The following is a 25,957-nucleotide window of genomic DNA, read 5'->3' on the forward strand; positions in this document are numbered from 1 at the left end:
TTACTTATGACCTATATTCACCATAGACTGTATAAAAACAGATATTCAAGCAGCATTACACTGGGTTCTAGGTTCTAGTGAGGCACTTGAATGACTAACGTTACTTCAGAAAACTGAAAGAAGAGTTTGTAACGCTACCTTCAGAACTTCATCTGAACCGTAGACTGTAAAAAAAATCATCAGAACTAAGCTTATTTCAGCGATATCAAATGTAACGTTAAGATAACGCGCTCCAGAAGAACTCTGAGGGAGGTGCTCATCTGTGCTGCTCATTTGTTTCCCTTATAACATGCAGAAAAGACACGGTTCGAGTAGGAATCTTCTTTTTTCTCCTAATGTTTCATCGATGTATATTCTGACGAATGTCTTATGCTGTGTTCACACCAAACGCGAATAGAGCGTCAAATTCGCGTCTACCGCGCCTAGTTTGCCGCTTGACCATTTTGAGATCATTCGCTTCATTCGCGCGAGTAATTCGCTTGATTCGCGCGTGAAATTAACTTCACAACAGACGCGAATTCGCGTCATGGGGGGGCTTCTGCCAGCTGAGTCCACGGAGCATTTTCAACCGCCATTTTTATTCGGATAATTTTCAAAATATTACTGTTATTGTGTCATGAAATGTAGTTTTAAAAGTATTTCAGGCGAGAATGTAGTTGTTTTAAACTCAAATATGCGGTTTATTTATAATGACAGCGTCTATTTAAAAAATGTGTTTCGCCGATCTCGGAGATGAGCTCCATGCGACCAGCGGGAGCTCCGTCATCATGTATCCGCCGAGAGTAGCCTTTCCTCGGCTAGATCTTCTGACATTTGCCGCTGGCTCTGATGTCTCTTTAGTGGTTCAAGATAAAATATAATTCGTTTGGGGTAAAATTAAACGTTTCTTATCTTTGGCCTTTATTCAATTTATCTATCAATATGTTTTATATATATACATAGGTCCTTTTTATTCCGGTCTCTATAGAAATATGAATTTTTGTCATATAGCTCCGGTTGACTCCTCACTGACAACATCTGTCGTTCCTCCTTGTTGAATGAGTGGAGAAGGGTATTCCTGCACAACCCGAGGCTGCAGGAACATACTGTTGAATGAGTGACTCCTAGCAGGCTTCTGATTGGTTAACGCGGCGCGAATTGACGCCAAAGTTCAAATTTTTCAACTCGGGCGGCAGACGCGAATTCGCGTCAAACGCTAAATGCACAAAAAGCACCATTCTCGCTTAACGCGCGTTTCGCGCGAAGCGCTCTATTCGCGCGTCAATTCGCGTCATTCGCGCGAACTAGACGCGCGAATGAGGCGAATTCGCGTCTTCCGCGCCGCGCTTAACGCCCCATTCGCGCCGCGAGACCTCCAGACGCGCGTAAACGCGCCTTTGCATTGACTTAACATTGAAATCATTCGCGCCAGACGCTCTATTCGCGTTTGGTGTGAACACAGCATTACCCTGTCAGGTTTAGAGCAGTTCCTTTTTTTTTATTCCCGCCGTTCTTAATCCATACAGTGATCCGTTGAGCTCTCGCGCTCTGTTTGCACGGCCTCTAACGCAGCCCTGGGCTCAAATAATACATACAAACTGTATTTTTATCGTGCTCCACATAAGTTCAGCTCCGCTGTCCCGCATGGGAGAATATCTGTTTTAATATTTATAAGGAGACTACTGTGGAACCGCCTGTATTTTGAGGCTTCAGAGTGCCGCGAAAAGAACATTTACATACAGTAACTTACATACAGAATATACGACTCTTTAAACAATACTTACTCTTCTGAGACAACAAATGTAATTTTACACATTAAGCCAATAAATACGAATATTTTACTTACCAAAGTTGTATTCTAGTCAAATGTCCAAACTTTGAGGAGAAACTGACTAGAATGGCTGACGACCTTCTTCTCTCTTCAACAGCATTCAGGAGAATGACGAGATCTCGCGATAAGTGATGTTGTGAACGTGATATTGCTATTGAATTGAGTCAACAAATTTTTTTAAGTTATGAGGACAAATGACCTAGTTCAGTCAACTTTCAAACTAGTTGAGACACTGAAAACTTAAAATTTTTAGTTGAATGAACAAATTCAGTAACTGCAAGTTGTGTCAACATAAAAAAATTCATTGAAACAACTAAACTGCTAAATAATTTTTTACAGTGCATGGTGGTCATTTTATGGAGCACAAAGGCCAAACATATTGTATGATACTCATTTTTGTTTTAATTTAGTCCTCATTCAAATGTCTTGAAGTTCATCCCTTTAAGTATCTAATCATAGGCATTAGTTTTCAACTACCCTGAAAACATAACTAACATTTAAAAGGTCTCTAATATATAAAGGTTTGGAAGTCAGGCTGATTTGGAGAGAGCTGAGCTGAAATGATAAACCTCTTGTGGGCAAGTCTAAAGTAGTGCTTTATTAAAATACTCTTTGGTTACTGTTTGTTCTAGGTCATTTTGACTGACTAAAGTTGAAAGTCACTGTACTCAAAAAAAAAAAAAAAAACAACAACAAAAAACACCATGAATAGTTCTTGAGCAGCTTCCTCACTTTGGCTCGTAGCAAATGTTCTGAATTACTACTGATTAATATTATTAGTATTAAAGGTGCAATGTGTAATATATACAACAAAATAATTATTTACAAAAACTTTTTAAAGGGAAGGGTGAGCTGGGACGGAGTCGTTGGTTGCAATTCGCAACCTCACCGCTAGATGCCGCTAAAATCTACACACCGCACCTTTAAAAATACTAATAATAAACATCACCTTCAAGAATTAATTACCATCTCAAACAAATTAATAATTTATTGATTCATCATATAAGAGATGCTGATAATAATAACAAATCCAAACATCGCCTTTATAAAAAAAGGATATATATAATAGTAATAATAACAACAAACCCTCTAAAATAAAATGTGAAGTGACATTCAGCCAAGTATGGTGACCCATACTCAGAATTTGTGCTCTGCATTTAACCCATCCGAAATGCACACACACAGAGCAGTGAACACACACACACACACTGTGAGCACACACCCGGAGCAGTGGGCAGCCATTTATGCTGCGGCGCCCGGGGAGCAGTTGGGGGTTCGATGCCTTGCTCAAGGGCACCTAAGTCGTGGTATTGAAGGTGGAGAGAGAGCTGTTCATGCACTACCCGACCCACAATTCCGTCCGGCCCGAGACTAGAACTCACAACCCTTCGATTGGGAGTCCAACCCTCTAACCATTAGGCCACGACTTCCCCTTGTAGCTCTGCAGTGAGCAGAGCACCCAAAAATACAGGTCACTCGCAAAAGTTCCCCTCCACGGAAATCTTTAGTAAAAGGCGAAAGATTTATGTGACAATGAAGAGAAACTCGAGCTGTCAATTATACAAATTTATATATAAATTTGTATAATTTATATATAATTTATTCATTTAATAATAATAATATACAAACTTATGGAAATCATTACAATTGTAAACAAATAAATTACTTAATTTCTTTTTCGATTACTAATAAACAACCCTCTAGAAACTATTATTATTATAAAAAATATATAATTAATAATAACCCAAAAATAATAACATCCTTCTCATTGCAGGTGGTTCCTGTAATGAAGTCGTGAAGCCAAAAAGATCTCTCTTCTATCGTCCCAGAATGTGCCAACCTAGTTTTGAATCAAAACTGTCCTTTCGACAGTAGACACTTTGGTGTAGAATGGAGCTCTCCCACGCTCTCCAGGAAAGCCTGCGTTCTACCTGAGTTCAGCTACTGCTGTATCTCTAATGTACAGTGTATTATCAGCTACAACATACAGCAGCCATTTGTAAGTGATTGCTATTGGCTGATATATGAGACTAACAAATCTATCAATCAAAAAATATAATACACTTACAGTTTCATATTATTTTATAATGCAGTTCTTTTAGATATAATTAAAAGAATTAGTATCTTTGACAAAAATATGTTTATTTGGATATGATCATATTAAGTACTCAAGGCAGTACACAAAGCATTGCGTTTTTTCATCTATGCAACATGATTTAGAAAACATTTTTAAGTGCTATAATGCCATTATCACTGTAAGTTTAAGGCAATGTTAAGGCAGTTATTCTTGGCGAATGCATGATACACTTTCATGTAAATTTGATTTTAAATTCAACAATCCCTGATAGTTTTAAATCAGAAATGTAAATGGTTTCTACAGTCGTTGATTTCCTTTAATTTCAGTTACAGTACAGTGGCTGTGAAACAACACTCTGTACCTCTCAAGTTTTTCTCCTTGAATTTATTTGCTCCATCTTGGCACAGCTGTGAGTCAAGAGCTTCTTCTTTGGCTAATGAACTCCGATTAGGAGTCCTGCCTATTGAACTTTTTGAGTCTCTTCATTCTCTCCTGCCGAACTGTTTCTGCTTCCAGAGAGGAAATCTCTGTGAGCCTCTGAACAAAAGAGGCCGAGGCACCCAGGTGTGGATCAGGGTACGACTGGGCTGAAAAACAATTACCGGCCCACAGGCTGGTTAGACAAGAGCACAGTTTGCTTTATTCAGGTTTACACAGGTAACTCTCTTCTCACCTCATACAAAAGACTGGGAATTTTAATAATGGCCTACAGTCTGGTGGGAAGTGTGTGTGTGTGTTTAAGTGTTAAGTGAGTTAAGTGTGTGTATTCAACGTTTATGAGCTCATGAAAAACACATGCGCATGTCAAATTCATCAGTGTCTGTGGTCTGAATCTGTAACAAGAGTGAAGTGAAAGATCTCATCTGTTAAACATTGAGCAAACATCTAAATAACACATGCTATGAGCTCAGTTTACCAGCGCCAACTGACAAAAATAACTAAGCTTTCAAAAATAGTCTATTTAAATGAGTTATCATGACAATAAATCAGTTAATTGATGCTAAGTAATAAGCATTTAAACATTAGCTTTAATCATAAAGCAGAAATGCTCACTTTTGTTGTTAGCGCCATCAGAGAAGAGATTGCGTGCTCTATTTTTCATCCTTAATCTGAAATGCAAAAGGTATATTAAATATGCAATAAACAGAATATGTATAGCCAAATTTTAAAATACAATTTTAAAATATTGTTACCTGTTTTGTGATAAACAGAGTGGTCCACTGGCAGATGGAGTGGTGGCTGGTAACAAAACTGATGGAAATGAAGCCAGATAATCAGACCTGGAATGGATGTAGCGAAATTTAGCAATTGGATGAGAGAAAATCATAATGCAATATTTCAGCAGTCTTGTTGAAGAGCTCACCCGCAAATAAGTGGTCTTGGGTTGCGTGGGCAGAGTTCCTTGCGGTGGGCAAATCTGGTGAGATTGTGAGAGCGGTAAACACGGAACTCCTGAGAGAGTGGATTCGTTGGGTTGTGGCTTATCAGAACATCATCTGTTTGGGAAAATAAACACAAAACCGAAATTCAGAAATAAGAGAACCATCTAACCACGTTAAACTACAATTATTGCAAAAGCATTCTGTGATTAATTTGACTTAAACAGTATCTAAAGAGAAGATGCTGAAAATATTCATGCATGTTATGAGCGCCATCTAGCGGCTGCCCCACTGAAACTACCAATTACACATTTGTTCCATCTCATCAATTAATGATGTGACAGTATCACAATCTGAATACACATGGGATTAAGATGCTTTCTTTGACCCCTTTTTTTACCATTTGTGTTCTAATAACGATACAATGAATGTCTCAAGCATGATTACAATCAAATAAATGGAAAGTGGGATAAATACTGTACCTTCAATGCCATTAGTGATGTATGTTCCATTTCTCCATCGTTTATCAAATAAGAAATGCCGGCCAGAAACATCACAGTCATACACATTGTTTTGTGAGGTTACGTTTGAGCGGTTTTTGGCTAGAAATGGAAGCAGTGGCCTGTGAAGTTGGAAAGACGCAAACAATGTGGAATAATGGGTCATATATAGTGGTTTAATTCATGTTGCCATTACACAGTGTTTGTGTAGAAATACACCTGCCAACTTTAGTGACTTTTTCAGTCTTTGCATAGTCTCTCTATAGATATAACGTTATATACAGAATGTCAACATTGTTTTATTTTGTTAATGCACTCACCCTTTAGTACTAAAGCTGACACTGTGAGGCTTTAGGTCCCTGGAATCTACAATTTCATATTAAACATTAAATGTAAGTTACATGTTAATAAAACATCTGATACAGTTCATGATCTGGACACGTTTTAGCACTGAACATACAGATAAATGCATCCAGTGAAGTCTTGTGTCTTGCTGGAGGGACACTGAAATGTGAACACTCACCGCTCGGACTGCATGGGCATTTCTGTGTCTCTGAGAAAACCTTCAGGCTGGCCTCGGCAGACTCTGGAGGGCTGGAGATGGAGTTTGAAGGAAGAGTGTGTCGGGTCTCTGTAATGTCCTGTATTATCATCAGAGGAGCTTCAGTTGGCAGTGACATCAGTTTAGGTCTGACGACGCTGGTGTGAGGCTTCATCTCCACTTCAAGTGTCAGACAAACTATAATGTCATTTTAGTCCGTTTAAGAAGCTTAACGATAGAAGCTACGGCCATTGTTTCATTCCGGTGAATAAAAGTGAAAAACGGAAGCTGATAGTCCATTGTGTGGACGTTTCCATAGTTACTGCCAAAACCACGTGACACAACAGTCTAGTCTAGTGACAGGAGGCTATCTCATAGAGGTGAGTAAGTTACTCTTTAATTTTATTTTTCATTTCGAAAATGTAGTATTTGGATATTTTAATTATGGAAATATGTATAACGAAGTTTTTTTTTTTTTTTTTTTTTTTATTAATCTATTTATTTTGCTGGTTAAGTTTCACATTCATAAGTGTACATTTTCTAACAAAAAAAAAAAAAAAAAAACTGTTTTACAGTGTTTTATAACGACCTGGAAAATTACCCGTGTAACGTTACTATCCAACATAGTACTAACAGAAAGGCAATTAAAACTGTCCGTTTGTGTTCTATATTTACAATTATTTGAGTAATGTAAAGGTCATGCTTGTCTATGATTGGATTTTTGTTTTGTCTTTTATTATTATTTTATTTTTTATTTTATTATTATTTTATATTATAGTATTTTGTTATTTATGTTATTATTTTTTATCCTTTGTTACTGGCTTTATATTGTCTGTTTTGTATCTTTCGTTTAAAGCATAAAACAATCTGGTTGAGAAGAGTTTAAATAATAAGTAATAGAGTCTTCATTATATAGATAAGCAACATTTTATTTGATTTTACTCATACAAACGTAAACGTATACGTGTATATTTATAACATGATCACACGTTGGTTTCAATTAGTTTAACTACTCTTAACAATTGAACATCTAGATTAATTTGTGAATTTGATGTATCTTTTGTTGTATTTACTTATGTGTTTACTGTACTGCATAAAACTAATGTTACGAATTTTTAAAACACGTATTAAACGCAGCAGAATAGATTTCCCGAATAAGAATGTGTAATGACAATGTCAGTCCAAGAGGTGGCGACGTTGTAAAGGCATTTTTTTATTATTATTTATTTATTATTTATTGGAATACATGAAACTGTCTGTACCTTGCTGCAAAATATGATAGGAAAGAAGATATGCCTTGTTTCATTCATGAAGTTATTCGTATACCGTGCAGCTGAACAGATATTAAATACATAAGCTTACAGCAAACTAAACCTTTAATATATCAGACTTAAGGATGACTGAATCCCATTAACTATTAAGACATGCATAAAAGGTTCAATTAGCTCATCATATTTTCAGTAAACTTAAGTGAACACAACCATTAAAGTACTGAAGCATCCATTGACACATTCAGTCACTGTTATGACATTTTGAGACATCGACTTTCTATGGAATACCATGTTCATTGGTTAAAACCTGTTTATAATGTGAGCAAGTGGATTGTTTGTATGCATAATTTATTCTTGTCATAGATTCAATGATTAGTTTATGTGAAAAGTCACTAAAACCCCTTACAAACTACTTCCCCTCTAGACTGTCTGGTGAATCCTCTCCCAGTCCCAGCAGCTCTTTGCATTTGGTCGCACATCAATCGATCTGCTATTGAGAGGGTTAGCCACCATCACCACTATGCCCTGTGGTCTAGAAAACATGTCAGACTAAAGAGCTGCTGATTTAGACAAACCTCTACAGATGTGCCACTGAGGGTATTCCCGCTGGCCGCAGACGCTTCAGAAACTGATCTGTATCTGAACACAAAGAACTGCAGAGGGCAGTGAAGGCAGTGCGGTTCATTACTAGCCATGAGCTATCCAGCATCTCTTGAGAAGGATGTCTTAAAAAACTCAGATCCATTCTTAAAGGACTCAACCATCCCCGTGACCTACTGTTTTCTCTTTTGCCATCTGGTAACAGTGTTCTGACAAATAACTGTTTTCTTTCTCAGACTTTATTTGTATTGCATGGGAACAGACATGCAAAGCCTTCAAAGTTGTATGGTTTTAGGATTCAGTTTGTTTATTCTTCAGCTGGTTTCCATATAAATGTATATATTACCAAATGTGATAACACTTTAGAATAGGTAACACCCATTAGTTGTTTATTAGCATGCATATGAACAGAATATTAGCCATGTATTAGTGCTAAGCCTAATTAAGAACATATTAATGCCTTATTCCACTTGACCTTATTCTACATCCCTAATTTTACCCACTACCTAAACCTAACAACTACCTTACTAACTATTAATAAGCAGCAAATTAGGAATTTATTGAGAGAAATGTCATAGTTAATAGTTAACAAGTGTTACTGATTCTAAATGTTACCCAAAATGGAATGCGCAAAGGCTTTTTAGTGTTTTTCTGTATAAAATAATGAAGAGCTTTAAAAGGTTTCATTTTCAGATGAACTTGTCTTTTATTGATTGTTATTTTTCCACTAAATTAATTGTTATCACAAAAACTGCTTTTGCTGTAGGCCTATTGTTGGATATTTTACTTACTCCAAGCAAAGCACAAATGCTATTAAAAAAAAAAATCTTTGTGCATTGATGTAGGCTAATATAAGTATTCGTTGCATTAAAAAATACAACCACGACTATTTATTAGTCAGTGTTATTAGACTTCCACTCTGTCTTCCCAAACGTCCACAGCCCGAGATAGTAGATGTAAATTTCAATCAGGCATCTCGGCCAATCACTCTGTGGGGTCCTGTGGAGAGGGGCTGGTTTAAATAGAGCCCGAGCAGCGGCAGCAGCTCTGATGAGGTCGCAGGAGTCTGACTCTTTCTCGCTTACAGAACAGCGGCGCACCGGCAGCTATCGAGCGCATCCGTGCCCGGATACGATAGGTTTCATACGGGCATTACTGACGGGGAGACTCGGCTGTATTTCTCGCCAGTTGTATTGTTATATTAGTGCTTTTATTTGTGATGCTCATATTCTCAAAGCGTTTTCTTGACGTTTTTATATATGTGTATATTAGTAGTTGTATGACAGTTGGGGTTGATTGGATGTTCACCCCATAACCTTGAATAGGCGGATAGTTAAAGAATAAATTATATGCTAATGTTAACCGCTCAGCTGCAAAACTCAGGTTGTTTAGTCATTTAGGTGTAACTGGACATTGTGAGAAGTTCTTCTTTATTTCAAACAACGTCACAAAGCGGCATTAGACATGATGATGAACATTGTCGTGGAGTTTTTCGTGGTCATTCTCAAAATTCTCTGGGCCATCGTGATGGCCGGACTCAAGTGGCTCATACGGCCGAAGGAGAAGAGCGTAGCGGGGCAGGTGTGCTTGATCACCGGGGCGGGCGGCGAACTCGGGCGGCTCTTCGCCAAGGAGTTCGCCCGGCGCCGGGCTACACTGGTGCTGTGGGACATCAACAGCCACAGCAATGAGGAAACTGCCGAGATGGTGCGACAGATCTACAGAGAGCAAGACAACCCGATGACTAAAGAGGGTAAATGTCATGATTTCTTATTTGTTTAACTGAACTAACATGTCTGTCTGTGAACTACTTTTTCTATTTAGACTAGAGTAGCTTTATGTCTTTGTTATTCAATCTTGTTTGGTGTATGTAGTCCTTGAATGATTGATGTATAAATAAGATAGGTAAATATTAGTCAATATAAACATGGGTCATCACTCATAAAACTTATTTTTGTTTAAATGTCCAATAACCGATATCCAGAATAGACATATATATATATATATATATATATATATATATATATATATATATATATATATATATATATATATATATATATATATATATATATGAAGAGTTCAGATGCAAAAGCCTCTAAATGCCATCTGAAATTTTCATCTAAAATTAGGATTTTTATCAAGCTCCTATGCTTAGGTTGAGTCATTTTACTTTAATGGCAATGTACAGGTCCTTGTCCAGGCTATTAAAGTGAAATAACTGACCATAAATATAGGAGCATGATAAAAGTCCTAATTTTTTATGAAAATTTCAGATGGCATTTAGAGGCTTTTGCATCTGAACTCTTCATATATATATATATATATATATATATATATATATATATATATATATATATATATATATATATATATATATATATATATCTTATATATAAAGAGAGAGAGAGAGAGAGATTACTTTTACCCAAGACAAACAAACGCAAGAATTTTTTTTGAATAGTATTATAATATGAAATTATATGTAATATTTCTTTCAAATATTAAGATATTAAGTATTTATTATTGTTGTTGTTATTGCCATTAAGTTGCTGCACTCCAGTCAAAGTTATTTTTATATTTTATTATCCTCGAATTCTACATGTTGATTGCTTGAGAATGACTGGCTGTAGAAGTAGTGTAATTATTCAAAAGATGTTATAATCATAAGTTTGCTTATGAACACCGTTGTTTTATGTTGAACACACAGTAGTGATAATATTCATCAGAGACCCACCAGTTAGTAGATCTTGAACAACCGATTATCGGTCTATCTGTCTAAATTAGGCCATAGTTTCCTTCCCTGTTGTCACAATTATCTTAGTTGGGCCTATATATTCGCTAAGATTTTTGCCAAATGTCTGATGTAAAGCAGATTCAAACTCTGAAACAATTAATTATAAAAAAGAAAGAAAGAAAGACATCTTTCATCAGGCAACGTTTACCTGATGAATGTCACATGCACAAAACTTTTTCAAATTTGGAATCCATACCAGTGTGGGATTCATCTCTTTTATTATTTTAGATTATGTACTGTTTTTTTTTCTTTCTACACAACTGCTTATATGATTTTTCAGGAGTTGCAGTTGTTTTCTATTCATTTCATTTATTTCAACTCAATGAAATCCTTATCAAATTAAGCCTAATGTGCACAGGAAGGCTTTGTGATTTTTCTACCTCTCAGATGATCTGTGTTTTTCCCGAAGGAGCTGTTGGGGGTGTGGAAGAGGTCCCTCCGTTCCAGCCGCAGGTGTATACGTATGTGGTTGATGTGGGCAAGAGGGAAAGCGTGTACTCCACAGCAGAGAAAGTGCGCAGGGAGGTCGGTGAAGTGGACTTGTTGATCAACAACGCTGGTGTTGTGTCCGGCCACCACATGCTGGAGTGCCCCGATGAACTGATCGAGAGAACCATGGTGGTGAACTGTCATGCACACTTCTGGGTGAGTCTCATTTAACTGTGTAACTACTACAGCAATATTTGATCTAATGGTGTAACCAGTCAATGTGTATCATAAAGGAAGTGTACAGCTATTTTTAAGTGGGAAACACAGTGGAATGCCCTCTTTTAGTGATTGTGCTATACCACATGATGACACTGTCCGTGCGCCCATCTGTTCAGCACATACTCATTTCTCTGCACTGGTATTTGCACTTGGGCCAAATTGGAAAGCAAACCTCTTTTGCTCCATGCATGTTCATAATAAGCTAGAGTGAAGCTGAAATTTTGACTTTATACTCTAAAAGAGCCATGTTTATTTTTTCAAAAATCAATTACATCAGCCACTTTGAAGCTCAGTCGTTTAATCCGCCTGGTGTCGTTGAGTGCATACAAATAAATGTCTGTTGTCTGATATGGGCCACCCCTTAAAACACTCCTATAAGTGTTGGATATTCCTCATGTAATCACTCCAGTCTCATCTGTCTGGCCCTTTCTGTCTTAGTCTGTTATCCATTTGTTTTCATTCATTCCTTTGTTTGTGGCAGCCAGTATTAATATTTACGGCTCAGTCTGGATGTTCTGCTGAAGCAGACATCCACAGGCTGTGAGATTATGAGGATCTGGCGTGGGTTCAGTAAGAATATCAGAGCTGATCTGGGATCAGATTACCCTCCCTGACTTTATCAATTCACTCGCTGTGAGTTATAACATCAGAACTGATCTTAAAGCCATACCTCCACTCGGAGAGGTTTTATTAACATGCCCCCTGTCGTTTCAACCTAGTCCTCTCCAGAGCTCGTTGATCTGCGGATATAAACAAGCTCTGAGCAAGAAAACTCCAGCAGGGGATTTTGGTAAGATTACCAGGAACAGTCTGCTCTGCCTTGGTTTGTTAATTTAAAGCCCATTGAAGAGCACATCCTGCCTGGGGAAGTACCATTTGGATGAGTCCATTCTCACTTGGCCTTACTAATTAACCTCTTGCCAGTAAATGTGCAATAGACCTGTCTGTAGTTGGCACTGTCTTACTGAAAACACCTTGTGGAGCGATCTGTAAAGTCACATTGAGGTGGAGTATGGATGTTTTTGTTTTTTTCTTGCTCTTGTCTGTTGGGGATTTTTATATTTTAATGATTATCAAGACAGGATGGTTAATGTTTTATTGGAGATGGGAGGGTTGACATAATCCCAGACTGCCTAGAAAATAAATATATTCATAAATCTTGTTGGGCTTTTTACTCCTAATAAATGCTTTTTGTAGTCCTTCGGGTAAGATATTGCATTACGATACCACACCTCCTTCTATAAGGGAGGCCCTTTTTCTTTCTTTTCTTTTTTTACATTGGCAGATATGTGGATAATGCTGGAAGTCCTTTTAATGAAGCAAGAAAATGCTTGGCCTCAAACTGAGCTTAAGTGTACACCATGTTCTTTGCTATCTATATTTTCCTTGTTTTATTTGGAATGTGTTCAGTGTAAGCCGCAGTGGTGCTGTAGCAGATGCACTTGTTAGAGTGAGGATTCTCATTAAGGTTTTGGTTGTGTTTGCCCAAGCTTTATGCAGGGTTGGGGTTTTAGATGAAAGATGAAAGCAGAGCTTAATCATTAAGGACAGGCAAGGAATACCAAGTGGAGGATGTGGTCATTAAAGCCACAAGCCAGCTGAATAGAAATGCACCAACACTGCTTTCCCTCTTTCTTTACACAAACTTGTTCTCTTAATTGGTTGCTGCTTGCATGTGGTTTGTAAAACTGCAAGACTTCCTTTTTTCCCTTTTGTCCTCCCATTTATAATTGATTGTGTCGGCATGTTTGTACAGAAACCTAAAGCTAAAACTTTTTTTTTTTTTTTTTTTATCATCCCTCTTGGATGATGGCCCTGGTGGTCAGTGTTTTTTGTGCTTGGTTGGCCAAACTTAAAGTAATTTGGTTTATGTATTTGTTTTTGTTTTTATCAAAGTTTTGTGTCTTTTTCTTTTTCCATCTGTATTTGATATTATAAAAATACTACAACATGCGTAATATATCCTGGCCATATGTCACAATATAAGCAAACACATTGTGATTAATCCATTTCATGGGGTCTTTAATCTCTCCATCACATGCTAAAACAGCATACAGGTGCATCCATTTCTTTTCAATACTGGATGGAGTATAAATTGCAAAAGCTGTTGTGTTTTTGCTTTAATGCATTTCAGATATTTGTTTATTCCATTAATCGTATGGCATTTTTCCAGGTTAAAGCTACTACATTCCAAATAGTTTTAATGTCTACATTTTTCTTTTTTCTGGCCACAGTGAAGTCTCTTAAGCCTGTCTTCAAAACAGGTCCATGTCGTCTCCTTAAAGAGTCTCAAACATGACCTGGCAGCCAGTTCAGCGCCCTCATTTCAACAGTCCACTGTGTTTCGAAACTCAAGGCAGAGAGCGTAAACTCCAGATGGACATCATCTTTTTGTTGGATAGCATGGTGGGAATGCAACAAAACTGGGGGAGCCAACAGGAAGTGAGGCCGTTATCTCGGAGCGGTGCTCTTCCAGGCTGAGGCCCTCTGCTCTTTCCATACTTCCAGCTGCATTTGAGTCCCAGGACCACTGAGCTCTCTGCTAAGTCAGAGTGGCACTTTGGCGGACTGATTGGTACTTGAAGGAAATAGTTGAAGTTATGCAAATGATCAAATTTAGTGCCTAGTTAGATTGAGAGCTGAATGGAAAAAGCTTCTCTCTTTCTCTGCGATGCTGACCCCATAATAGGTGATATGTGAGCAGCGTATTCCACACCTGGGCACAGTGGTGTCCGTGAAAGCCTCCTAGTTGCTAAGTGAGCATGGCTTAAGCAAAAGACTCCGAAGAAAAAGGGCTGTCCCTAGAGAAAAGCATCAAGGGAAAGAGAGTCTTGTACACGAGCTTGCTGGTAATGGGGAGCTGCTGCCTGACCCACTTATGTGACAATTGCTTTCTTGTCTAGGGATCAGCTTGACAAGATGCCAAATGACAGGAGCCAAGTTCTCCAGCCTGCATTCCTACTAGACCAGGAGAAAGGGAGCAGCCAGGCAGAAGGGTCTTACTTGAGTAATTTTAGATGGTCTTGCTCAAGGCCGATACACCTGTACCCGCTATTTGACTTGGGGCTGATTATATTTGCAGAACTACCGGCCAACAAAACTGACCGATGGTTTGATTTGGCTTATTTTTTTGTAAGGTTAAACTGCTTCAGAGTTCATTTTGATTCCATAGATCCCGTCCCCCATTTTAATGAGACATCGGCAATACAGTAACAGCATATCAATTAGCCCCCACTTCATTGTCTCTGGGCATTCAGAGTTTGAGTGTTGTACATCAATCTGGCCAATGTTTTGCTACATTTCTTAGGTCGGTCCACTTTCTTTTAATTAACGGCCATCTGTGCTTTCAATATTTGTGCATATTCCTACTGGTCAAACATTAGCACTAATCCAGGCTGACACGGCAGCTGTGAAGAGCTTTGTGAGGACGATGCACTTGAGCTTGTATCAATTAGAGAGCACAACAGGCATAGAACCACTGCAAGGGCCAAGGAAGCTCTCTGCTGTTGGAAGTTAATTTAGCGTAAACTCAGGCGCTGAGAAGCAATTACGGAAGCTATGAATTAAGACATGAACTTCTGTTCAGTTTCACACATTTTGTGTCTGAGAGGTCAGCAAAGCCATTCCCACATCAGTTGCGGCCCCCTCATTCCATAGCAGATTGGTTTCTTTTTATTTTATTTTATTTTTTCAAATAATCTTAGCCATTTCTGATCATTTGTGAAAGTTTAGAGGTTATGGTTTGATAGACCAATGGTCAAGGGCCTGAGCTGGTAATGTTGCATTTGATTTTGTCAAGCTCAATTACTTGACCAAAATAAAACCCAACATTACCAGCTTAGTTTCTTGACCAAATTATTATTCAAGTAGACTAGTAATGCTGGGTTTGATTTTGGTCAATTAGTGTAGCTGGGCAGGTAATGTTGGATTGATAACCAGCCCAGTTACATGAGCAAAATCAAACCCAACATTTCCAGCTTAGCTGCCTGACCAGTCAAAATCCATTTTAGTCATGTAGCTAAAATGGTAATGGTTGGATTTGATTTTGGTCAAGTTCTCTAGCTGGCCAGGTAATCTTGGATTTGATAACCAGCCCAGTTACTTGACCAAAATTAACATTACCTGCTGAGCAAGTTCGCCAATCAAACTCAACATTAGTTAAGAAGATAGACTGACAATGTTGGGTTTAATTGGTAACACTGAGTTGATTACCAGACCAGTTACTTGACCAGAATCAAACCCAACGTTACCAGGAAGTATTTGCTAATACAAGGTAAATGTAGATTGAATATATGGTATGACTTATATGGTGTCCTTGTCCAACGACTCATTGTGATGCCTTCCCATGTTAATACATGTCTCTAGTTCTCTACATCACAGTTTCATTAATGTCTTTGATGACACTGAGCTAGTTAAATGGCTTCAAGTTCTGCAGCAACTACAAGTTGTGCTTTTTTTCTACATTTTAAACCTATAATTTCCTTTTAATTCAAGTCATTTCAAGCTTAATTTAATTAGTTGTTTTCAGTATGGTTTACAAAGCTAAAAGATTTGTTCTGACCTGGTTTACAAGTTCAACTCCTTGACTCCGTGATCACCACGTTGGTTACACTTGCATTTTAGTTTCTTTGTTACAATTTCAGAAGTCTTTTTCAGGCTAACTATTTTGAATTTTTCCAATACTAATGCTTTATCCAGGCTAAAAAGGTGGTGTTTGTTTCCCGTCTTTGTTGACCTACAGCAGTGGTTGTGGTCTTTAGCCATATTGTTGTGGTGACAGTGGTGAGTGAGTATACCGCTCAGGCTTTGTGCACTTGATACTGAGATGCTACTCTTGGGACCAACCTGTTGTGGGAAAAGAGGAAACCACAGACAAACCACTTGTTGTGAACCTGCAAGTGGTCTTTTCACCATTTTAATAAGCCATTTCAGACCAATACAAAACAACCCCCAAGGTCTAGAGCGATATTTCATCCATTAGAATAGTTTGCCTTTCATCCAAGTTAAACCTCCATGTCAGAAAGGAAAACTTTTCGAAAACCAGTACTACCAAAACAAACTGAGCTGTACATAAATGAATCTCCTAAGTGCATGTTGAAAGCAAGCTCCCTGTAAATTGCCTTTAAGACTGCAATGGAATTGTGTTTCTAAACTCCCCCAGCAGGATAAGGGAGATGAGTGTTTAGTCTCAGTGAATTATTAGTCGGGGAGGAGGAAAAGAAAAAGACTGATCAAAGGGCTTTGGCAGAGACGAGCAGCAACAGCAAAATAACTGTCTTTGCTCCCCCCCACCCTCTTATTCTCTTCCAGACCACCAAGGCATTTCTTCCCAAGATGCTAGAGATGAACCATGGCCACATTGTGACAGTTGCCAGTTCACTGGGCCTTTTCAGCACAGCTGGTGTGGAGGTTAGTACATTGCATCCATCACATAAATCTATTGGCAGACTGAAAAAGAGAGCGTGTTTGGAGAGTCTCAGCATGTTGGCTCACTATGGCATGGAAATTCGCCGCGGCGCACAGCACGCCTAGTATTCCACGCCAATTAAGGAGCACGCTAACACCAAAAGATGCTCAGTGGTTTCACTGGGCCTACCTGCCGCAGAGACAAATTTCCCATGATGCACTGGGGTTTCACACATTCTGTGAATAACATACACTTATATAAACTACTATATGTACAGTACATACCCATGTAGCTGTACTTTTTGAAATCAGACAAGTTTTTGAACTACCAGTTGATTGATAGATCGGCCATTAAAGAGAAAAACAGACTGGTTTAACATATTAAAAGTATCTTTTTTTCTATTTTTTCTTTTATTTTTAGCCAATTCCAACACCTGAAATATTAGTTTTAATCTGTTAAACCAGCCTGTGTATTTGAGGAAACTCTTGAAAGTTTGGAGTCTAGTACATGTACAATCCTCTTCTTTCACTGCTGCCCAAACTGGTGTCATTTTTCCCAACAGCCTTTTGGGGAAACGATACCTTTTTTGTTTTGTTAGCTGTACATGCACGTCTATTTTACAAGCCTTCCTCTTTACATTCACATCAAAGCGTCTCAGATGCCCTGTCACACTGTCTGACCTATTATGTTCCCTTGAATGTGACTTTGTGGTTTGCATTATTGGAGTGACTTAAGCCGCCGTGAGCCCCTTTATTCCAGAGTGTTTATCTACACGCATCTGTGTTTGCCCACTCCATTTTGAAGATCCCATCCACCGCAAACCACATCAAAACCCTCCCGCTCCGCTCTACCTATACTCCATACACCACAGAAGAATGCTAATGGAACGGCAGATCCCAGCGCTCCCGCGCTATTACAGGAAAACCGCCTCGGGAAGCTTCACTAAACTCCATTTCCTCTCGGTTTCAGGATTACTGCGCTAGCAAGTTCGGTGCCATCGGCTTCCACGAGTCCCTGAGCCATGAAATCAAGGCTTCGGAGAAGGATGGTATCAAGATGACGCTGGTGTGTCCTTACTTGGTGGACACGGGCATGTTCCGAGGATGCAGAATAAGGTAAAAGAAAGAAGCCGTCCAAATGTCACGATTCGGTTTCAGATGGCCACTAAAAGAGTGAACAACACAATGCGTATCTAGTTCGAGTAGACATTGCTTAACAACAGTCAGGGTAGCTTTGATTGTGGCCTCACATGTCACTGACAGCTTGGGTTTTCATGCACACAATAGGGGCTTCCACTTGAATAGAAGGTGCATACTGGATCTGTTTCCACTCAGTAATGAGTTGCGAAGCACATTGGGCTGACTTTATTAAACACAGACTACTCCTAATCATTACGTTTTCTCCTTCTCTCCCTTCCTTTCTTTCGCCTGGGCGGGTCAGGAAAGAGATCGAGCCATTTCTTCCTCCATTGAGACCGGAGTTCTGTGTGAAACAGTCCATGAGGGCCATCCTGACAGACCAGCCCATGATCTGCACGCCTCGCATTGTATACATGGTCAACTTTATGAAAAGGTGAGTTTGAGTAGTCCTTAAATTGGACTTTGAAATGCCTCCAGAATGTCAGAGCTATCAGAAGTAACGTTCTCCCATTGGTTTTGGCTTTTGCAGCATCTTGCCCTTCGAAGCAATCGTGTGCATGTACCGGTTCCTGGGTGCAGATAAGTGCATGTACCCCTTCCTGGCTCAGAGGAAAGAGGCGATGAACAACAACGAGGCCAAGAACGGGATCTAGAGGGCACTGTTTCTAACCCACAAGGGTACATTTCTAACCCGCATGAGGAGAAGACCACTGAGAGGGCAGAAGGAAGTGAAAAGACTGTGTTTAGACTGGTGCACTTGCATTTGGCAAATGCAAAGGTTTACCATATTGTTCCTCTGGAACAAAGAAAGCTGTGTACTACACTAAGGATTTATTTGTTGATATGTTTTGTCTTTTTTTTTAAGGGTTGTTTAATGAAACCATCCATCTATATACTGTGTCAATAGTTTTGAAATCATACATGTAATTAACTATTTACGTAATGTAGTCACCAGCATTATATAGCGTCTTTGTGAAACTATACAGTATGTTACTGTATGAACAGTAAATTCTTGTCACTTTTTTTTTTTTGTTTGTGTGTAGACATGCACTGTATTTACTTTCCTCTACACTGCCGACATTATCTACACAGTTCAGCGTGGCACCATGCCACTCCATTTCCCAATCTGATCCATTTAAAGGCAGCGGCAGGAGATCATGTGTCCGAAAGGGTCCAGCTGTGAACCATGTGATGTTTTAGATAAAATTTTTAGCATCGTTTCCCCCACATTTCTCTTTGTTGATGTCATGAGAAGTACAAGTGGGTAAAATGCTGGTCTGTTTCCAGCTGCTGGTGGGAAGGGAGTCATTTATTTTTATTTTTTTACTGTATAATCTACAGAGGATTATGATATATGTAAATGTATGAGTTGGTCAATCAGAAGAGATGGCCTGGTTTTCTTCTGTCTCTGAACGTTAAATTTAGTTTTACTTGGCCCATTTTGAACTTGTGAATTAACTGAAAAAAAATATTTCATTTGTTTTTGTTCTTTTTCATAATGGATTCCTCGTGCCGTTTTTACAATGAGTCATTCACATTTCAAATTCATGTAATTACCAGTTTCAGTCAGTAACACACGATGTTTTCATTACAATTTTTATGTACACACACACACATTCATTCATTTAATGTTTTTCCTTTTTGTGTATTCAAACCTGGACCACTGAAATGTATATTTAGGCAAAAAAGGCCAGCACACGAGTTTAAACTACATTCCAATAGGTGCCCTTCACCGACTGTGATGAGCCTAAAATCTCTACCTCTTCATATTTTTTTTTTCATTCGTTAACAGTATGACATAAATACTCTTTTTGTAACTTTCCTAAAGAGTGCTCTATAGAGGAGCACACAACATGGTTCCAATGTTTAGTGTCTCTACCTAACTTAAATTAATAAAATGATTTAGATTATTTGTTGGTTTTTGTGTACATCATCTCATAATCTCAATGTCTTTTCATAAGCCTGACTCTCAGCAAGAAACTTGGCAGAGAGTCATGGTTTCAGAATTTGCTAGCTTTTCTAGTAAATATAATTCTGAGTGCATCGCTATATGACTTCCACAGGAGCGAGTGACATGACTTGCTGGAAGTGAAAGCTGGAAGGGGAAATACACTTCGAGTACTCACAGACGGCAGCGTTATTGTCCATCACACAGCAAATGGGAGGGATTTTGGAGGAGTAAGCACTAGAATTGACTCGGATGTTCCATTCAAGTCAAAATTCCTATTATCTGTAGTTGTGAAAGGGATTGTGAAGTGAGTTTACTTAAAGGGGAACTGCATCAAAGGAAGAAAGGCCTGTCCTCAATTGCTAAACTTATGAATGACCATGCCTCATACTTACTGAACAGCTCAACAACAGTTTGAGTGTTTCACAAGAGATGAATCTACTCATAGTAATAACTTTCAAAATTAAAAGGTGAGGAAAGTCGCAAAAACAGTGAATTGCATGGGAGTTATTTTTTCCAAATATGACAGATCTATTAGATGTTGAGTGGGTGTAGGCTGAGTGAAAAAGAAGGTGTGCCATTCTTAACACCATTGGGCCTCATTTATAAAACGTTCCGTAGAAACGATCCTACATCTGATATTCAGAGAATGAACGTATGCAGTGCGTACCCCTCGGTTTCAATTATATATCGCAAAGGATCTTGACATTTTTTTTTCAGCTGAATGGTTTCAAATCTTTGCTTTGTTACTGCCACCTAATGGATGTCATTGACTTGTAATAGAGCAGCAGTCATCATCCGAACCACAAGAATTGAATGCTGGATGGATTTTAGTGTAATTTTAGTGTAGTGTGTGGATTTTTTAAATCTTTAATTAATTAATTAATTAATTTTACTTAAATCTTAAATTTATTTAATCTTACTGACCCTAAATTTAGAGCCAAATATGCATATTTGAATGAATTCTAAAAGATCATGACACTGAAGACTGGAGTAATGACTGTTTAAAAACTGAAGCTTTTGCAGTCACACAATATTACAGAATTTTTGATTGAGCCGTAGTCAACAGAAGAGATTATAAGAATTATAATTTTGATATTATTTTGAGGGATTGTATTAAAACCAGGTCATTTTGACATGCAAAACTATTTACAATTGAAATTTCAATCACTTAGACCACTAAACTAGGAAATGTTTTTATTTCAGAAGCCTCATCATAGGTCAGTCATTCACAAACCGATAGCAAGAGGCACTGCAGACATACAGCTATTTGGGCAGCAAATGGTTTATCTTAAAGCAACTGACTTCAGTAGCCAGGAGTAGAAATGTTTTGAGTCTGATTAATTAACCTGATGGTCCGTACCAAGAGATTAGAGTTAATACAGAGACATAGAAGTAATCATCAAGATAGGATCAGTCTACTGAAGCAACTCCCCACTAAGAAAATAATTAAGCTTCCCAGTGCCAGAAATTCACAGCTTTGAAAACACAAGATGAAATGTTTCCTTTGCACATCCAAATGGATTTCTCTTCCCTTTCACTCAGCAGAGTAACATAACCACTAATTTAGCTTTAAAAGGTCGATAAAAATTCATTCTGGTGGAAAAATCAATTAACTTTGTTGCCCTACGGGCCAAAGCAATTCTCATTGGCGATGATTTTTAGTAGCTTTCCACGTCATAACATTTGAAGGATGATATTTAACCTTATTCACAATTTCACATTTTAGGGATATCTGCACATAAAACTATTAATAATGTGCTAAATGATTATTGGTACATGAATATATTTAACAAGTAGGAGAGAGAGGTCATTTACAAGGACAGGCCACAACAGTAAATCCATCAGCCTTCATAATGAGTTCCTCCTTCCCCAGTCCGATGTTTTTTCAAAATTAAAAACAGCTACCTGTAATTGGTAGTAATAATTACAAAAGCCGTCTCATTTATTTATGATCTGTTTCTTCATGACCCACAGGACAGTCAGTCAACATAGAAACTGAACTGATGTTTCACTTTTTCTTAATCAATTTGGACGGCTTGTTTGCGCAAAACTCAACACCAAAATGCTAGGGTGTTCGTGAGTGGTTACAAAGGTGTTGCTCCACATTTGCTACAGCGTTCTGACTGGTTTTTAACACATTCTTATTGTTTTGCTAAGGTAGTCTGAGTGATTTTAGCACCTTAATATAGATTTACATAGGTGTTCTAAGTGTTTTTAGCACATGACTATTTTGCTAAGATGTTCCGAGTCATTTTAACGCATTGCTGTTGCTATAGTATTTGTTTTTAGCACTTTGATATGCATTTTCTAAGGTGTTGCAAGTTTAGCATACTGTAATGCATTTGCTGAGGTGCTTTGTGTGGTTCTAGAGAGTTGCTAAACATTTGCTAAAGTGCCCAGTGTTTTAGCATGTTGCTATACATTTGATAACAAGCACTGTTTAGCGGGTGGCTGTATACTTGCTAAGGTGAGCACCATTTGCTAAGGCATTCTAAGTCTTTTTTTTTTTTTTTTATTTAGCAAATTGCTATTCTCTTGTTAAGTTGTTCTGAGTGTTTTTAGCCCATTGCAATTCTTTTGCTAAGGCATTGCAAGTTTAGCATATTGCTAGGCATTTGCTAAGGTGTTCGTGGGGGGCTAAACATTTGCTAAGGTCATCAGAGTGTTTAAAAATTTTTGCTGTATATTTGATAAGTACACTATATACCTGATTCTCCTGAACAATACTTGTTAGGGTGTTCTGAACATTTTTAGCACCTTGCTTTGTATTTTCCAAGGTGTTCTTAGAGGTGTTTTAGCAAATTATTGTTGTTCGGCTAAGATGTACTGAGTGTTTTCAATGCATTACTGTTGTTATAGCCCAGATAACACGCGTACGAAGATGTCTGTTAAAGATCTCTTCGTCTGGAAACCATCTGCTGTGTACAAACATCTGATAGTTTTACTTACATTTTACATCTTAAAGACATCTTCTAAATGTCTATTTGACATCTGATAGGTAACATCCTGTAGACGTATTGCAGATTAGCGAACATTCGTGAAAAATATGTCTTGTAGACATCAAACAGACGCCTATGTGATGTACGTGTGCTAACAGGGAGTGTTTTTAGCATATTGCTAAATATTTGCTAATTACATGGGCGAAAGATTTACCATTGCAGATTTCAATGAAATTGTTGAAGTTGGTTTTATATGGCAGTGATCATTCATTCATCGAACTATGAATAAATGACCGTTTCCTCGGTGATACTGACTGGACTCATAGTATGTATCTATGACTGCTGTGTTGCAACAGCTGAAAGACTCCTGATGAAAGATGAAAGTTCCTGTGTTACTGAGCCTTAAAGTCCCTTTAGGTATGACACAGCACTTCACCATGAGCAAATCGATGTGGTTTTGAAATCACACCCATGAGTTGGCAAGAAAATATGAAAAAATGGCTGTGTAGTTACAAAGAACATGATCTTAAAGAGATTATTCACTCAAAAAATGTAATTCTGACATCATTTACTCATTCTTAAGTTGTTCAAAACCTGTATGAGTTTGTTTCTTTAGTCATTATGTATGGATTAAAAAAAATATACTATGGAAGTCAATGGCTACCGTCAACTGATTGGTAACAAACAATCTTCAAAATATGTTATTTTGTGTTCAACAGAAGAAACAAACTCATACAGGTTTGTAACAAGTGGAAGGCGAGTAAATAACTATTTTCATTTTTTAGGTGAACTGTCCCTTTAAGAACTTGCGTCCGATATCACAGATGCACATTATGCATTTAGATTTAAGATTTTCTTTTCCCGTTTAAATCTGGAAATATTTCGGTTTTTGCAAAATTTAAAACATGGAAAAACAATCGGGAAAGAAGAGCACAGACGCCAACAGTTTCGACATGAACTGATGTGATTTTACTGCATTTTAAGAAACGGACATGTCTGTTATTACACCGTATATCTTCAAGCAAGAGAAAAACGCTTTTCCAGCAGTTTAACAGCTTCAGATAATTGTTTTACGACCCGACCGTTTTGAAAAGACGGCCTGTCTCTATTGATCACAGCCTCTCTTTTCTCCAGAATGCAGTCCTTAAAAGCACTCAGTTGATGTATCGAGTCAATACAACACACAACATAGGTGTAGATGTGCTGGACAAAACTGAAGGGAGAAGAAAACAATCATCAAACAGGACTTCGCAAAAGAGGCGTAGCTGTAGATCACTATTCAGGGCCTCTTGTGTTTCTGTCAAGAATCTTTAACAAAATGCTAATTTTAATGGAGCTTTATAGAAGGCCATTGGGTTGTTTGTTCAACTGGATACTACGGATCAGCTGTATCATAGGTGATCCTGTGCTGTTGACCTCTAGCATCAGTTTTATCCATTGGTTTACACTCGTAGTATATGTTTTTTTCTTTTCCTCTGCATATGATATTCTACAAGTCATATACATCCATATAGATAGATGAATGCTTTATGTCAGCATACACGGTAAGCTGGGTGACTATATATGAAGACAACAACTACGACTTCACAGCACTGGCATCGGTTAATCTTTAAATACTCAAGCATTATTATTCATAGATTAAAGAGAAAAGGAAATAATAATTAATAACCCCCCCAAATAAGATACACAACTTTGATTTCCCCAATAATGTTTATTTTTTATATATACTAATGGCATGACATAAGCCTGTTTAAATCCATATCACTTGGAGGCAAGGTGAAAATAATATTCAAACATCTATCAAATGGGGAAATTTCCCTTGATTTTTTAAACATTACCATGCATTACATTTTTATCTATTTTATTTTATTTTTTAAGTTCACTTACTTGTTCTTTTTAGTTAACTCTAGAGTAAATAAATGTGTTAAGATAGTGTTGTCTTCACATAGACTCAAAGAATGCATTTTTTTTGTCATTTTGTATGGGACACATCCACCATATTGCATGTTGACACGTGTAGAAGGATGCAGCGGCGGTCGTGGGGGCTTTCGGGGGGTGGGTTCAGCTCCTAGACGACGGCCTTTGAATCCTTGCAGTCCTGAGCAGTGGTGCCTGAGTTAGTCGGTTTGCTGTCCGTCCTCTCGGCTAGACGTTTCACTTGTCTGCAAGACAGACAAAGTACAAAGGAGGATGAAAACGATCGACCACCACTGCATTCGATTTAATAATAAAGTAATAATAGCACAAACATAAAATAGTAAATAACACACAAATAAAATATAAAAATACAGAACTGTACACAACACCTCTAATAAAAAAAAATAATAATAATTTATTTCTTATTAATTATGGTTAATAAATGAAAACCAAAAATGCATTAAGAATAAGTTTTTGGCTCATTATTTATAAAATTATATTATAAATTCATATTTAATCATGAACACTACAGTTCAAAAGTTGGGGGTAAGTATTTACAATTTTTTTTTAAAGAAATAAAAAGCTTTTTTTATTCATCAAAGAATCCTGAAATCAAACGTATCACAGTTTCCACAAAAATATCAGCACAACTGTTTTCGACACTGATACTAATAATAATATGTTTCTTGAGTACCAAATCAGCATATTAAAATAATTTCTGAAGGATCATGTGACACTGAAGACTGGAATAATGATGCTGAAAATTCAGCTTTGCATCAAAGGAATAAATTACATTTTAATATACAAACCGTTAATAATATTTTACCGTATTACTGTTTTTGATCAAATAACCTTTTGAACGGTAATGTATATGTACCTAATATAAAGTAATGCAGTGAATAATTTAGCACTTTATTTTAC

At 37.7% G+C, this 25,957-nt stretch overlaps 3 protein-coding genes, 1 long non-coding RNA gene and 1 other non-coding gene across 8 annotated transcripts in view; 1 reads left to right on the forward strand and 4 right to left on the reverse strand.

Annotated features, from left to right (window-relative positions):
• Positions 1-2,907: 2,907 nt before the first annotated feature.
• LOC127946053 (uncharacterized) overlaps positions 2,908-25,957 on the reverse strand; it is a 137,435-nt gene continuing 114,385 nt past the window's right edge. The window contains exon 2 of the long non-coding RNA XR_008151007.1: positions 2,908-3,107. This is a non-coding gene — a long non-coding RNA (uncharacterized LOC127946053). The remainder of the gene's footprint in view (positions 3,108-25,957) is intronic.
• Positions 3,248-3,362, reverse strand: LOC127946620 (U5 spliceosomal RNA). Its single transcript, XR_008151127.1, has one exon. It is a non-coding gene; the product is annotated as a U5 spliceosomal RNA (small nuclear RNA).
• On the reverse strand, positions 3,935-6,603 carry si:ch211-171b20.3 (uncharacterized). 2 transcript variants are annotated; one of them, XM_052542338.1, is made up of 7 exons: positions 6,290-6,603; positions 6,087-6,132; positions 5,749-5,888; positions 5,251-5,383; positions 5,081-5,167; positions 4,941-4,996; positions 3,935-4,500 (listed from the first exon to the last, which is right to left on the reverse strand). In XM_052542338.1, the coding sequence occupies exons 1-7, from the start codon at positions 6,480-6,482 to the stop codon at positions 4,370-4,372; spliced, it is 786 nt and encodes a 261-aa protein (XP_052398298.1). In that variant the 5' UTR covers positions 6,483-6,603; the 3' UTR covers positions 3,935-4,369. The 2 variants fall into 2 exon arrangements, with proteins under 2 accessions (XP_052398298.1, XP_052398297.1); XM_052542337.1 differs by having other exon boundaries at positions 3,964-4,474.
• Positions 9,219-20,139, forward strand: LOC127946050 (retinol dehydrogenase 10-A). The gene is made up of 6 exons (XM_052542336.1): positions 9,219-9,931; positions 11,385-11,620; positions 16,994-17,092; positions 18,060-18,205; positions 18,531-18,662; positions 18,759-20,139. The coding sequence occupies exons 1-6, from the start codon at positions 9,643-9,645 to the stop codon at positions 18,880-18,882; spliced, it is 1,026 nt and encodes a 341-aa protein (XP_052398296.1). The 5' UTR covers positions 9,219-9,642; the 3' UTR covers positions 18,883-20,139.
• The window catches only part of LOC127946049 (double-stranded RNA-binding protein Staufen homolog 2), a 118,882-nt gene continuing 116,990 nt past the window's right edge, over positions 24,066-25,957 (reverse strand). For all 3 annotated transcript variants that reach the window (XM_052542335.1, XM_052542333.1, XM_052542332.1), the window contains exon 15: positions 24,066-25,281. In XM_052542335.1, the coding sequence (XP_052398295.1) occupies positions 25,237-25,281 (45 nt within the window). In that variant the 3' untranslated portion in view covers positions 24,066-25,236. The remainder of the gene's footprint in view (positions 25,282-25,957) is intronic.

Source organism: Carassius gibelio, chromosome A24 (assembly GCF_023724105.1).
Source record: "Carassius gibelio isolate Cgi1373 ecotype wild population from Czech Republic chromosome A24, carGib1.2-hapl.c, whole genome shotgun sequence".
Taxonomy (NCBI): domain Eukaryota; kingdom Metazoa; phylum Chordata; class Actinopteri; order Cypriniformes; family Cyprinidae; genus Carassius; species Carassius gibelio.